This window comes from Leucoraja erinacea, chromosome 22, assembly GCF_028641065.1.
Source record: "Leucoraja erinacea ecotype New England chromosome 22, Leri_hhj_1, whole genome shotgun sequence".
Taxonomy (NCBI): Eukaryota; Metazoa; Chordata; class Chondrichthyes; order Rajiformes; family Rajidae; genus Leucoraja; species Leucoraja erinaceus.
Window position 1 is genome coordinate 13181446 of NC_073398.1, and position 15639 is coordinate 13197084.

A 15639-nucleotide genomic window follows, 5' to 3' on the forward strand; every position below is an offset into this window, starting at 1 on the left:
TTACTGTATTCTAATGCCAATGACATTGTTGTATTGCACAGATGAAATCACAACATGTGAATTCTCATTGGGAAAATTATTGTTATTGGGCTAAGGAGGGGCCATAAAAATTATAATGTACCTCAGTCGTGAAATGGTTACAATGTCTGATGATTTAAAAAAAATCACTAGCATACAGTAATTTCCTCATTTTATTCTAATGTGCACATTTGAAGGCAAAGTATAAAATGCATGAGTGCCTGCACACTCAGTAGTCAGCTGAACTTACCAGAACCAGTTCATAATATGATCAACATTTAGCCGAAAACAATGAAGTGTAACATGCTTGTCATTGTCTTTGCTTTGTTCTTCGTCAAAGGTAAGCTTTCTCATATACATTATTTTTAACCATTGAAGAAAAGTAGCAGGTTGGCATATTTATATATTTTGTTAAGAAATTATGTGTGTATATAGCAAACACTGTAACCTACTTTTGAATAGAAAATAATTTCCAATAAGTTTCCAAGGAGTTAACTTAACTCAATTTAAACAAATAAATACATCAAATCTTAAATCCTTACATTGGCTCCCTGTATGTCAGAGAATTGATTTCAAAATCCTGCTGCTCACCTATAAATCACTACATGGTTTAGGACCAAAGTATATCACTGACATGCTTCCACTATATAAGCCTTCTAGACCGCTAAGATCTTCTGAAACCAATCTGTTAGTGATTCCCAGAGTAAATACAAAACATGGGAAAGCAGGATTTAGTTACTATGCAACAAATAGCTGGAATAAACTTCATGAAGATTTAAGACTTGCCTCAACTTTGACCACTTTTAAAACAAGACTGAAAACTTTTATGTTTACTTTAGCTTTCAGCTAAATCTTAACTAAATTGCACTTTTAACTTTTGCACTTTTTATAATGCATTTTTAACTTTGCTTTTCTTTTCTTTTAATTCTTCTATTTTATTTCATTTCATTATTTCATTTTATTGTATGACGTTTTTATGTGAAGCACTTTGAGTCTGCCTCGTGTATGAAATGTGCTATATAAATAAAGTTGCCTTGCCTTGCCTTGCCTACATGAGATTTCAACTGGATTTTCATTTATTCTATGGGAAGTTATTGCATGGAATATATCAAGATTTTAACTAAGAACACAGTACTGCTGCCGAGAAAGAAGTGTGACAATGTATAGATGCCATTCATCATGTCAGAACAAGACTATATTCTACCCTCAACAACTTTTACTATATTCTACCCTAAACAACTTCTCTTTTGACACATACTATTTCCTCCAAATCCAAGGCATAGCTGTGGGCACGCAGATGGGCCCTAGCTATGCCTGCCCCTTTGTAAGGTACATTGAACAATCCGCGTTCCAGGCGTACACTGGCCCTATCTCCGAAATCTACCTCCGCTACATTGACGACTGTATCGATACTACCTTCTGCACCCATGCAGAACTCACTGACTTCATCCACTTCACCATTAATTTCCATCTCCCGACCGTTTCTAGATCTCGCCATCTCCATCGTAAGTAACAGACTACTGACCAACATCTACTACAAACCCATTGACTTCCATAGCTATCTTGACTACACTTCTTCCCACTCTGCTTCCTGTAAGGACTCTATCTCCTACTACCAATTCCTCCGTCTACGCTGCATCTGCACCCAGGATTAGGTGTTCCATACTAGGGCATCGGAGATGTCGTAATTCTTAAGGGAATAGGAGTTCCCCTCTTCCATTACTATATCCTGCAGCTCCACTCTTACTCCCCCTCCCCCTATTCGTAACAAGGACAGAGTCCCCCTTGTCCTTACCTTCCACCCCATCAGCCGTCACATAAAACATATAATCCTCCAACATTTTTGCCACCTCAAACAGGATCCCACTGCTGGCCACATCTTCCCATCTCCTTCCCTTTCTGCTTTCTGCAAAGACCATTCCCTCTGTAACTCCCTGGTTAATTCGCTCCTACCATGTTTCTCTTACTCAGTATTTCCATCAATTTCTGTTCATATTTTATTGAAATTATAAAATTGCTATTGTCATTGTTCTACAAACAGTAACAAGTACATAAATCGACAGAGAAACAACATTTGAGTCAAGAATATTGTATTTTACTTTCTCACATTTTCAAGGACACGGAGGTATTTCCTTTGAATTAAACGGTTACTCTTTGGTTAAATAATATTGGATAGAATTCGCAAAATATTCTCCTGATTTCCCTCAACAGAGCAAACACTATATACACCATAATCCCATCATAACTTTTGGAGTTCTATTTATCTAGTTTTGACAGGAGATAAGAATGCTTCCCTCTTCCCCTCAAGAGAGCTCCATGACAATATTTAAATATATTTTCTATATCGACTAAGAGATTAGTTAGTGAAAATTATTAGTGTGTAACGAGGACACTTTATTGTAACAGAACATTTATTTTGACTTTATCCACATTTTGGAGGAGAAATGTTATGCCAATGTAGAGGTGCATCAATGGGTTAGATCATAATGATAGTACAGAAGTTTATTACGTGAAATGATTTATTCCACAATTTTCTGGGAGTTCTTTAAAACTTGTATTATTACCCCAATGCATCACAAATTAGATTTTTTTCTAAAACAAAAAATATATATTTATGGTGATCAAAACCTAAATTTGAAATTCCCAGATTCATGCTGTATAACACAGAAAGAGGGCATAATTTTCCAATTCATACAACAGATTGATGTCTTAAAAAGTAATTGTGAAGAGCAATTTAATTTATTTAAGGGTATTAAAAACAAACCTTGATTCTGTGCTAAAATACAAAGTTTAAATATCTTACAACATTTGACTAAAACTGATCTTTGTTTAATGCAGAGGATGCTTTTGCCCACAATCGAGCCAAACGGGAATATTCAAAAACTACATATGGTAAGTAAGCATTTTGAATGCTTAAATTGCTGTTTTGATCGGGCTGATGACCAATGACAATCTTATGTTTGGGAGATTGGAAAGCATTGAAATGCATTCCTTATACATTGTGCTTAATGAATGACTAGTAAAGTTAAAGCTTTAAAATAACTAATATAATTTAATGTTACTAACAATTATATTGACATGTTAAAATCCTCATACAAAGCCATTGTGTTTTCTGATATTAATAATCCGGCATATAATTAAAATATTCCTGAATTTTATAGCCACAGTTAATCTGACAAAGCAAAATGAGTGCTGAATGGAAAGGAATAATACTTGATTAAAAATAAAAGTAAAATGTCCCATGTTCAGTGTGAATTAAATTTAACTTGAACATATTTTTTGTTAGATCTGGCTGGATCTAAAATCACACAAAACTTTAGGTTTACAAGAGATCTTTCAAGCCCATCAGATGAAGGAACTCGTAAGTATATATATCAATATATCTTTCATGACAAGATATATGAGTATTAAATTACTGGTTCTATTTATTTCGCAAACAATACAGAGATAATCGAGAGATTATGTTCAGAGCTGCTATAATGAAGGGGATTTTTTTCTTCCCCATTCTTCAGATACCTGCAGTATATGGGGTAACAAGGCAGTCAAGACATATACCAACGAATTTTATCATTTTCAATCAACATGCAACCATATTCTGAGTCGCCAATGCCAAGGTGGTACTGAAGATTTTAATGTGGAAATTCGTAGTGATCCAAATGGCAAATTGGTGCACATTTTCATAAAAACTGACGGTGTTATGATAGTTATGACGAATGATACATACAAGGTGAACGACGTTAAGTAAGTCAAACAGATCAATTTTACTAATACAAAAGAGTGAAGATGCTGGAACCTGGAGCAAAATGCAAACTGGTGCAGATCACACACCAGCTGTGGGGGGAAATGAACAGTCAAGATCCTTTCTCTGGAATCTATAGGAAGGGTCTCCAACTAAAACATCAACTGTCCGTTTTCTTCCACCCCTGTTGTCTGACTCGCTGAGTTACAGAAAATCTAACAGACCAATTATGCTGTTAATTAGAAACATAGAAACATAGAAATTAGGTGCAGGAGTAGGCCATTCGGCCCTTCGAGCCTGCACCGCCATTCAATATGATCATGGCTGATCAACTCAGTATCCCGTACCTGCCTTCTCTCCATACCCCCTGATCCCCTTAGCCACAAGGGCCACATCTAACTCCCTCTTAAATATAGCCAATGAACTGGCCTCAACTACCCTCTGTGGCAGAGAGTTCCAGAGAGAGATGGAACTATAAGTTGTGTCTTTATCAAAGGTATCAAAGGTATTTTATTAGTCACATTCACATACACCTAGGTGCAGTGAAGTGAAATGCTTTTTGCCATTTTGCAGCACACAAAAAAAGAATACAGACATAACACCAATGAGAGTCTTAAACACATAGAACATCCCCCACAATGGCTCCCACCATGAGGGAAGGCACAAAGTCCAGTCCCCAACCCCAGTTCACCCATAGTCGGACCCATTGAGGCCTCCACAGTTGCCTCTACGGAGGCCCGATGTTCCTGGCCGTTCTCGCCGGGTGCATACACATAATCATCCACGTGGCCACGTTTTCATAGAGCAGTCCAAGATGTAACATATTTTATGGGAATTTAATCAAAATTATTATTTTTAAATGAGAATGGTTTTAAATTGGTTGCATTCATTTCCTTGTACCAAATATTTCAGCATAAATACAGTAGATAGAGCATAATTACAGTGGTAAAGTTGCAGTGTCGGAGACACAAATCTGATTCTGATCATGGGTGCTGTCTGTACGAAGATTGTACATTCTCCCCATGACGTTCTCCCCGTGCTCCAGTTTCCTCCCACACTCCAAAGATGTACCGGTTTGTAGGTTAATTGGCTTTCAAGATTGTAAATTGTCCCTATTGTGTAGGATTTCGCTAGTGTACGGAGATCGCTGGCTAGTGTGGATTTGGAGGGCCGAAGAGCCTGTTCCCTTGCTGTATCTCTAAACTAAACTAATCTAAACAAATATAAGCACTGCTCAAAATAACTCTGTTAACATTTTGATCAGTCCCAATATTTTGAGTCAATACTTTTTTGTCCATTACTGCTTTTCCTTCTCAACAGAGTTTTATTGCCTTATGAGAACAAAGTGATTACAATTCAACAATATGGAGTCAATGTACGCATTAACAACAGGCAGCGCACTATATCTGTGGTCTGGAATCATGAAGATGCATTGTCGGTAAGAAAATTTCAAGAATGTGTACTTTTTTCAGAATTAAGAACAATAGGTATTGATAATATTTCAGTTGAATTTAAAATTGGGTGTGTTTTTTGTCATAACTTATCATTAACAGAGTGAACCTACTGTTAAATGTCAATAAAAATGTTGAAAGAACTTTCTCATAGAAAAGTCAGCAGGCTGTTATGATTTATTGAGAAGGGAATTCAATACTAAAGATCGGAGTTATGCTTCAATTCTGTTGACCTTTGGTGAGAATATGTGAATATGAGAGCAGAATATCTTTGGAGAAAGATTTGACAAGTTAGGCTTTGCATCCACTGGAGTTTAGAGGTTTCAGTAGCAACATGCTTGAAATAGAAGATCCTGATGGGTCTTGATAAGTTGCATATGGAGACGATGTTTCCTCACCCAGGAACATCTAGAATAACGAGTTACCCACTGAAGATAGAGATGATCATGTTATTTCTCTTAAAGAATCATGAATCTGTAGAACTTTCTTTCCTAAAGGGTGGTGGAAACAAAATCTTTAAACATTTTTAAGGCATAAGTAGATAGATTCTTAATAAATAAGCATTATTAAATGTAAACAGAAAGGCAGATTTGATGTGTAGGAAGGAACTGTAGAGGTTGGTTTGCATTGAAGATAGACAGAAATAATGGAGTTACTCCAGCATTTTGTCTCTGTCTAAGGCAGAACTGTTATTCAGATCAGATCAACTTCGATCCTATGAGATGGTAGATTAGGCTCAAGAGGATGAGTAGCCTATAACTGCACTGAATTCCCACGTTCATACATTTAAGATTTATTTAATCTTCCGTTTCTGATGGCACATTGCCATCTCATCGTGTATTGAAACCCCACCAACAGTCTATTGACTATTGTCTATTGGGAGTTCATCAACAGAGTAAAACCAGTGATGTTTTATCAGAAAATCTAGGCCAGAATGACTAGGCAGTACCAATACAGATTTGCAATTATTGTAACATTTTTGAGCAGGTATTAAATAGGTGGAAGCAATGGATATAGTACTTAATAATTTAGAAAAGGCATTTCATAATGTACCAAATAAAGATTGTTACATTAAATACAGAATTAACGGATTGGAAATCAAATTAACACAAATAGAGGACTAGTTAAAGGCTAAAATACAAACGTAGAAGTATTAATCTTCAGTTTGGCAAACTGCTACAGCTGACATACCACAGGGGTTAGTTCTCAGCCCTCGGCCACATGTGATTTATATAAAAAGCCAAAAAAGAAAAGAAACCTATCAGACTGATTATGATACAAAGCTAAATGATAAGGTGTTAGAAAATAAAAAGAAAGCTATTATAGGCAATGGCCATAGAGAGCAATTGGAGCATAAAGTATATAAATATGATATTATGCATATTAATAGAAAGAATACTAAAGCAGATGTTTTGAAAAATAATGAGAAATGATAAAATGCTGGTGTGTAGAGTTATACTGAAATACTGATACACAAGATGCAGAAAGCAAACAAAATGTGTAGGAAGGAACTGCAGATGCTGATTTAAACAGAAGATAGGCACAAAAAGCTGAAATAACTCTGTGGGACAGGCAGCATCTCTGGAGAGGAGGAATGGGTGACATTTTGGGTCGAGACCCTTCTTCAGCCAAAAAACAAACAGCAAGTACATCTGCTATTAAGAAGGCAAAAGATCTGATGGTCTTTATTGAAAAGTTGAATGTTTTGCTGAAATTGTACAGAATTTGTGGCTAGACTCTAGAACCAGTGCAATGTGGATTAATTTGCGTCATTAGACTCATTCCTTAGCAGAGAAATTCATCTCATGAGGACAGGTTTAGGTTGGCCTCTATCCGTGACATATAGATATCCAACATGGATTTTCAGGGCAAATCTTGCTCTTGCTGAAGAGCCAAAACATTATGGGCATTATTTCAGGGTAAGAGGTCAGTCATTTAGGACTGATATAAGCAGAAATTTATTGGTAGAATTTTGGCATTCTTGACCAGATATTTGCAGATATTCAGTGGTTGAGTGTACAATGCTGAAACAGTTTTGCACATTAAGGAAATCAGAGAATTTGGGGAATGACAGCAAAATGGTCAGCATCTTAATGTTTCCATTAACATTTCTTTAATTTGTCATGTTCTTTACTTTTCAGATAACAGTTGACTCTCAATATAAGGGACTATTATGTGGCCTATGTGGACCCTTTGATGATAGCATCTCAACAACCTATGGTAATGATAAATCAATGTTCTTTGTATAATAATATAAAATAATACTTAAATGAATGGAAAACAGTTGTTCATTACGCTGGCCTTGTTCTCTTTTCATTCCTGCCTTTGGGAAGGTATCAGAGTCTGAAAATTATAATGTCCAGGTTCAGGAGAAGTTTCACCCTCCAACCATCAGGCTATTATACGCTACAATCTCCACACAGGCTCTGAGCTACAGATTGTGGGCATTAGTCTTGACTATACACTATTATTGTTTATTTATTTGTCTGTTCATTTGTGTGTATAATATATATATATATATCAACATGTAATTTGTATTTGCAGCAGCACATCTGATATGTAAACATAGTACTCTGTAAAAACCATATTAAACAAAAAATGTTCACTATATATATACTGAACATTTTTTTGTTTATTATGGTTTTTACAGAAAACTAGATTTACATATCGGTTGTGCTGCTGCAAATAAAAATGTAATTGTTCTGGGACACATGACAATGAACCATTTTTAACTCTTGACTTGGCTTTACTTTAGATTTGAACTACATCTACGCGTACAAATTGGATGAATGGAATGCAGACTGCACCGTCCGATTCTCCAAAATAAATAATTGCACATCAGCTGATGTAAGTTGCATTGTACCAGGAGTACTTGAATTGCAGCTCTTTAAAGCAAAAATGTTAAAAATGGATCTGGTGAAGAAATGTCCTATCACCTCATGAAAATTATTGGATGCTGTAAATTGTGCAAATACTTAACTACCACGATAATAATCTTCATGTTCTTCACTTCCACCAATATTTTGACTGCACCCCATTCTTGCGTAAGCACTAATAATAACATAATGCATTTGGTATATATTCTGATCTTGTCCTGTATTTCTAAAGATATACTATGTTCTTTATCCATGTCAGATCCTATCCAACCTCTTCCTACATGTTTACTTTTTACATGCTGATCTTATTAGCTGCCACTTTACTGATATACTCATTCTTTGCCCAGCTTTTTTTCTTTTTCACATCTGATATATTTAGCATGGTTCTCACTGAAAAAAAACGACCTCCCATGCTTAATATAACTTTTTTATTTCATCACATTCTCCATCCACCTCATCATCCAAGGAGCCATGAGTTTGGTTCTTCTGCTTTTCCGTCACATAGGAAAGCACCTGCACTGTATCTGAAGCATCTCCTCCTTAAAGATCTCCTATTACATTTTTATATTTAAAAATTCTAGTTTAATTGCTCCTTGTTCTTCTCGAGTACAAATCTAAAACTTACATCATGATTATTACTCTGTTTGACGAAAACTCCGAATGTCTCTTGTCCTATCTCGTTCCATGAGTATGGCAGATCACTACAATATTAGGCAGGAGCTATGGAGAGTAATGCCCCTGTCCCACTTAGGAAACCTGAACGGAAACCTCTGGGGACTATGCGCCCCACCGAAAGTTTCCGTGCGGTTCCCGGAGGTTTTTGTCAGTCTCCTTAATGGTCGAAAATGGTTTCCGCTTCTTCTATGTTCCAGCGATTATTTCAAAAAATTCAAAATCGGACGCGACTAAAACTAAAAATAGGTTGCCGTTTTAAAAATCGGTAATTTTTTAGTCGAAGCCGGTTGTGATGCTAGTTGAAGGTGGTTGCCGGAGGTTCAAGGTGGTTGCCAGAGGTTGAAGGTGTTTGCTGGAAGTTGCAGGTGTTTGCCGGAGGTTGCAGGTAGTGGAAGTCTTATCACTTTCGACCATTAGGGAGACAAAAACCTCCGGGAACCTCCGGGAACCACGCGGAAACCTTGGGTGGGGCACAAAGTCTCCAGAGGTTTCCATTCATGTTTCCTAAGTGGGACAGGGGCATTAAATGGGAGCAGTTATTATCTGGTAAATCCACATCTAACTTTTAGGAGTAATTTAAAGACAAGCTGATTAAATTTAGGATCGACATATTCCAGTAGGAAAGAGAGATAAGGATGGCAAGGTAAGGGGATATTAGATGCCCAGAGAGGTTGTAAATTTGTTCATAAAGAAAAAGGAAGATTTAGGAACGTGAAAGGCGCAACGTTTAGGAAGATTACATTTATTTTTTAAGGAATATAAAGCAAGCAGGAAAGTAAACAGAGAATTAAAAGTGTCAAAATGGGCCATGAAATGTCATTGGCAAGTTGGATGAAAGAAAAGTCCTAGGGTTTTTATATGTGCATTAATAATAAGAGAGTAATGAGGGAGAAGTTATGACCACTCAAGGATAAGGGAGAAAATTTATGTTTGGAGTCAGAGGATGTAGGCAGGGTACTACACCAATATTTTGCATCTATATCCAACAAAGTGAAGGACAGGGAGGGTAGTGTCATCTGGGCGGGGAATACCTGTATGCTCGGATTGTTTCAGATCAAGAAGAAGGTGGTGTTTGGTCTCTTGAAAAGCATCAAAGTAAATAGATATCCAGGGCCTTTTGGGATCCATCCCGTTATTGAGAAGGACAAGAGAGGAGAGTGCAGGCGCCTTGATAAATATATATGTGTCCTCTCTAGTAATAGGCAAGATCTCGGAGAACTGGGGCATAGTTTATACTGTTCCTTTGATAAGGAGGAAAAGTAGAGATTGGATTATCTCTTATAGGCCGGTGAGCCTCATGTTAGAGGCAAGTATATTATTGGAGAGATTCCTCGGAATATGATTTACTCATATTTATCTTGAGATTGGGATAATTAGATACAGTTAGCATGGGTTTGTCCGTGACAAGTCATATCTTATTAAGTTGATCGAGGAGGTGATGAAGATGATTGATAGGGGTAAAGCAGTTGATGATATCCACATGGATTTTAGTAAGGCATTTGATAAGTATCGCATGGTAGGTTGATCCAGAAGATAAAGTTGCATGGGATACATGGCGACTTGGTAGTTTAGATACAGAACTGGCTTACACATAGAAGGGTCATGTTATTCTGGCAGGAGGTCTATGACAAGTGATGCGCTTGCAGAAATGTATGATGGGACCCTGTATTTTGCAACATATATATATATCTATATAAACATATGCACACAACCTGGATATAAATATAGATGGGTTGGTTACTAAATTTGCAGACAACACCAAAATTAGAATTGTGGAGAGTATGAAAGGCTCTCAAAGAATACAATGGAATATAGATAAGTTAACTATATTAAGTAAGAAAACGTTTTTAGATAGGCACATGAATATGCAGGGATAGATGGATGTTAATCATGGCATCATGTTCAGCATATGCAATGGGCTGTTCCTGTCCTATGCCACGTTTATGTTCTACATTCTCCAGATCCATATCCAGCAATATTCCATCCTATATGCATGATGCATATCTCCTTTATGAAACATATTTCATTTTAATCTGGCAGTATACTATATAATATTGGTTAATTACAATTCTCCATCAAGCTCCATCAGTCTTTGGTGCTGAATCAAAAAATCTCGACATCTAATCTTACTTATTAACATATTGTTTTCAGTGTAACTTCTATACATTTGTAGCCACCAAGTTTCCACCCTTTATATGATCTGCCCTTTATATGTTGGAAGCTTGAGTTCAATCGGCATCGTTTCACCACTCTGAAACAAACAAAACAGTAGCCCTTAGTGCAAACACTAGGTTACCACCAGCTGCTTGCTACTGACATGGAGATCAAAGGGTAGGTTTTCATCCAGAGAGTGATGAATATTTGGAGCGAGCTGCCAGAGATGGGAGTGGAGGCAGTTTCTATTGCACTATTTTAAAAGGCCTTTGGACAGGTTTCACATCTTGCATCATACTCGATAGGCACATTATGCAAATGTACATTTCATATTAAAGTAGAAATTTGAATTTTAACCATTTAGTCAATAGACATATCTCTTCTCTTAACTCTACCATTCTTCCACATCCCACCTTCTAACGATCCAAAATTTCACAGCACTAAAATTCACATTGCATAGACTGGCAATCTTGCTGCAGATGAATTACCGCCCTTACTTGCGTGACCCATTTATGATATATACAGAAAACACGATTCAGAAAATCACTTATTGTGCTTTTGTATATTGCAACTCAAGAAATCTGTTTTGAAAATGTGTTCATCATAAGATCTGCCCCCTCCATCGACTCCTTTAAGTCAAAACTAAAAACGTATCTATACTTCCTGACGTCCACTGAGCGAGGGCTATATGTATATATGTATGTAGTTTGTTTGTTTATACTATTCTTATAACAAATGTAAAGCGCTTTGGCCAACGAGAGTTGTTTCTTAAATGTGCTATATAAATAAATGTGACTTGACTTGACTTGATTAAATTATTGTTCTTTTATTCCTGTACTTGTTCAGAGTTGTTCAGCAATCCGCGAGCTTTTCGCAGCATGCTCTTCTCCTGCCATCAACGATAAATTTGTGGAAATGTGTCGGAAGGATGTTTGTACTAATAATGAAGCCGAGGCACCCCATTGTTCCAGCTTTAATGAAGCATCAAAAGAGTGTGCACAAGTAGATCCATCAAGCTGGAACACATGGAGGGATTCTGTCCAATGCAGTAAGTTATTTTTGTGGAGCCAGTCGGAACTTCAACCTACTCCTTTTAAAAGTCAATAGACTTTTTCAATTTCTAGCCAGAGTATATTATCTTTGGCTTCTTAACAACAATTTGTAATTCATATTATAAAATCAAAAACTCTTCCTCTTCAGCATGGCCCACTTGTCCAGGGAATCAGGTTTACCAAGATTGTGGTCCGGTTTGTAAGTCAACCTGCACCGACCCAAATTCTGAACAACAGTGTGATCGGTGTGTGAATTCATGTGATTGTCCACAAGGTAATTATATAGATGATGATAATTACCACAAGGTAATTATATATATATGGCATTTTATCTTTGTGTTAAACAACAACTTATCAAATACTTCTCAGTAATTATACACAAATATTTTATTTAAATAGCAATCATTTTGGAATGGAGGTGTTAGTTTTTACAAAAAGTATAACAAGATGAAAAAGGCTGAATCAGCCTTTTTGTCCCAAGATATATATGCTTGTATTTTTTATTTTTATTTATGAATAATGTTTCTGAAACAAAACACATTTATTTTTTAAGACACCTGTATCATGTACAACAAAAACATTATTTCATAAACTGGAATGAAGTTTGCATGATGTGATTTCTAAACAAGTTTTTTTTTTAATGTGTTCCTTTGATGAAGTATTTCCTCCTTCAAGCCATGCACTTCTTTAACTAAGATTATTCAGTAGTCTTCATTCTGTGTACTTTCGTTAATGCCAAAATTATATATTGAGAGAGTAAATGGCATAAAATGTTTTAGAAAAAGACAGTGGAGAATGTGTAAACCTACATTTTTTTTAGATTTATATGAATTCAGTTAATTCAGAATCCTGTTCTATGGGTATCTGGAGATAACTCACTTCTATTGGAAAGTTTCATTTTTCCTCAACAAATTCTTCCTAATCTACAGATGAGCGTTGCTGGTTTTGTTGTTTGTTGTTAGAAAAATACCTAGACATTCATTTCATTGTTTTTCAGGGACTGTCCTTGATAATGTCAGAGGCGGCAACACATGTATCAACTACACGGATTGTCCTTGTGCATATGATGGACAAATATATAATTCTGGAGAAACACACAATTCCTTGTGCCATTCATGGTAATGTTTCAAATCATGTAGTTATCAATAAGATAACCTTCAAATGCTTTTATCAGAAACACTTTATATAAATACATGTTCTTATGTTTTTAGCACCTGCACGAGTGGAATCTGGGAATGTACTGATCTTAACTGCCCCAAAATATGCCAAATTGAAGAAGGAACTCATATCACAACATTTGATGGCAAATACTTTAATTTGATCGGAGATTGCTCGTATTATGCAATTGTCGTACGTGAGCTCTTGCTGCATCAATTGATTTTAATTATTGTTACTTACTTTTCAAAAATACTTTGTATCTGTTATCACATTTATCTGTGGAATATATTTCTGAGTTTTGCATTTTGAATTACTTTTCACAGACAACGGACTGGTCAGTGAAAATTGAAATGCATCCATGCCATTCAGCATATAGACAGACATGTCTACAGCGAGTAACATTCACAAAATTTCAGGTAGAATTTTATGACTTTCATTTACACCTTTCCTGTTCCAGTTTTTTTTGCATGAATTTTATAACATGCATCTTCCCATTTTAGAACTTCTATTCAATCAATAACGAAGGAGCTATTTATCAGAATGACAACCAAGTGGGATTGCCTTTTGGAAATGGTAAATAGCATTTTATCAGTTCATCTCTCAAGCAACAAAACAGATAATAATTAAAGTGAAGTTAACCTGTTCTAATCTTTTTGCACAGGTGAAATAATGATATTTCAACAGTCATCAATGTACATTCAATTGATCACAAAAGATGGTCTGAAGATACAGGTACTGATATCTCCCATCATGCAGCTTTACATGTCACTGCCCAAAACTGCCAAAGGAACCACTAAAGGTATAATCAATTATGTACTTCCTAGAAATTATTAATGCATTGACTGTGAACATTTTGTTATGAGATGGAACTGCTGGACATTTGCTGAATAAACGACTTGAACTTTTTCACAATCTGTTTCAAGTTTGCTCTATATAGCTTCATGAATTAATGTAGCAGTCACATTCTTCATTATCTCGCCTAGCTCTTTACTTTATAATTTGCTTCTTTGACCTTCACAGACAGGTGGATTGATCTAAAAAATTAAAGAAATTAAGACTTTCCAAAACCTACATGGAAGAATTTTAGCGCAACCTCCATTTCCAAAAGCTGATAAGACAGGAGATGCAAAATAGCTTTGCTTCCCAATAAAATGTCACATTTACTTTGCTGGAGAGTAAATTCTAGCTGGGGAAATAAATCAGCCTTGCTTTTGACCCTGCCAATTTCTTAATGATCAACTTAATGTTGTCTGTTTAAAGAAAATAATATACAGTTTTGGAACAAAGGAATGAATTGTGGTTTATTAATGGAATAGTTTTCTTAAGAGTTGATAACAGATGATATAAGAACATAACTGCTCTCTTCAGATCAACTGAACTGTACTTTTTCCCAGGTTTGTGCGGCACCTACAACGACAATGCAGAAGATGATTTTCTATCGTCACAGGGCATTGTCGAGTTCACATATGTTCCTTTCAGTGAATCGTGGAAAACCAATGATGGCTGCCCTTCACCAATAGTGAATCCAACCTGTGTTAGCTCAGAACATGGTAATTCTTTCACAGGATCTTCCTTACCATATTTAACAATACTTATGACATTTCTTTTAAGATAGTATATTGTGAAATGCAAATGTCAAATAATATAACTTTCTATTTTAAGGCTTTTCATCTTTAATTGCAGGATTTCAGTATATTCATGCATAAATGTCACTTTATCCCATGAACCCTCATTTGCTTCTGCAGCCTCTGCATTATTACAGATACATCTTATAATTTGACGGCATTTTTCTGTAAATATTTCCTATCAAATGTTTTTATTGGATCTTATAACTAATCAACAAAACTAAAGTTGAAAGCCATGAACCAAGAGAGGATTACAAATGTAAGCATACATTGCTAGAGTCACTACAAAAATATTTTATTCAGAATATATTGCTCATAGGAAAAGAATAAAATGATATTCATTCAGAGACGCAGGAAAGAGAAGCAGTAAAACAGAATGTAATAGGAACAGATATATTCTTTGTCCTGTCGATGTTTCAGGCCAGATAGCAATCTAAAATTAGTTTAAATTAATTTATTGTCATGTGTGCTGAGGTACAACTGAAATGATTTTTTGCTGTGTGCTGTCCAGTTAGCGGAAAGATGATACAAGATTACAATCAAACTGTCCACAGTGAACAGATAGATGATAAACCAATAACATTTAGTGCAAGATAAAGTCCAGTAAAGTACAATTAACGATGGTCCGAGGGTTTCCAATGAGATAGACGATAGGACTGCTCTCTATTTGGAGATAAAATGGTTCAGTTGCTAAGTAGCAGCCCTTGAACTGGAGGTACATGTTTTCACACTTCTGTACCTCTTGCCTGATGAAAGAGGGTAGAAGAGGGAATGTCCGGGGTGAGACTCACCCTTGATTATACCGAGGCAGTGTGGAGTGTAGATGGAGTCAAATAGAAGTGAGGTTATGCATGATGGTCTGGGTTGCATCCACAATTCTCTGCAATTTCT

At 36.0% G+C, this 15639-nt stretch overlaps 1 protein-coding gene across 1 annotated transcript in view; it reads left to right on the forward strand.

Annotated features, from left to right (window-relative positions):
* The first annotated feature begins 226 nt into the window (after nt 1–226).
* LOC129708043 (mucin-19-like) overlaps nt 227–15639 on the forward strand; it is a 41049-nt gene continuing 25636 nt past the window's right edge. The window contains exons 1-15 of the mRNA XM_055653585.1: nt 227–358; nt 2857–2910; nt 3305–3379; nt 3531–3759; nt 5078–5195; nt 7350–7428; nt 7964–8055; nt 11760–11961; nt 12114–12239; nt 12963–13083; nt 13177–13315; nt 13447–13539; nt 13624–13696; nt 13785–13922; nt 14518–14673. Of these exons, the coding sequence (XP_055509560.1) occupies nt 310–358; nt 2857–2910; nt 3305–3379; nt 3531–3759; nt 5078–5195; nt 7350–7428; nt 7964–8055; nt 11760–11961; nt 12114–12239; nt 12963–13083; nt 13177–13315; nt 13447–13539; nt 13624–13696; nt 13785–13922; nt 14518–14673 (1744 nt within the window). The 5' untranslated portion in view covers nt 227–309. The remainder of the gene's footprint in view (nt 359–2856; nt 2911–3304; nt 3380–3530; nt 3760–5077; nt 5196–7349; nt 7429–7963; nt 8056–11759; nt 11962–12113; nt 12240–12962; nt 13084–13176; nt 13316–13446; nt 13540–13623; nt 13697–13784; nt 13923–14517; nt 14674–15639) is intronic.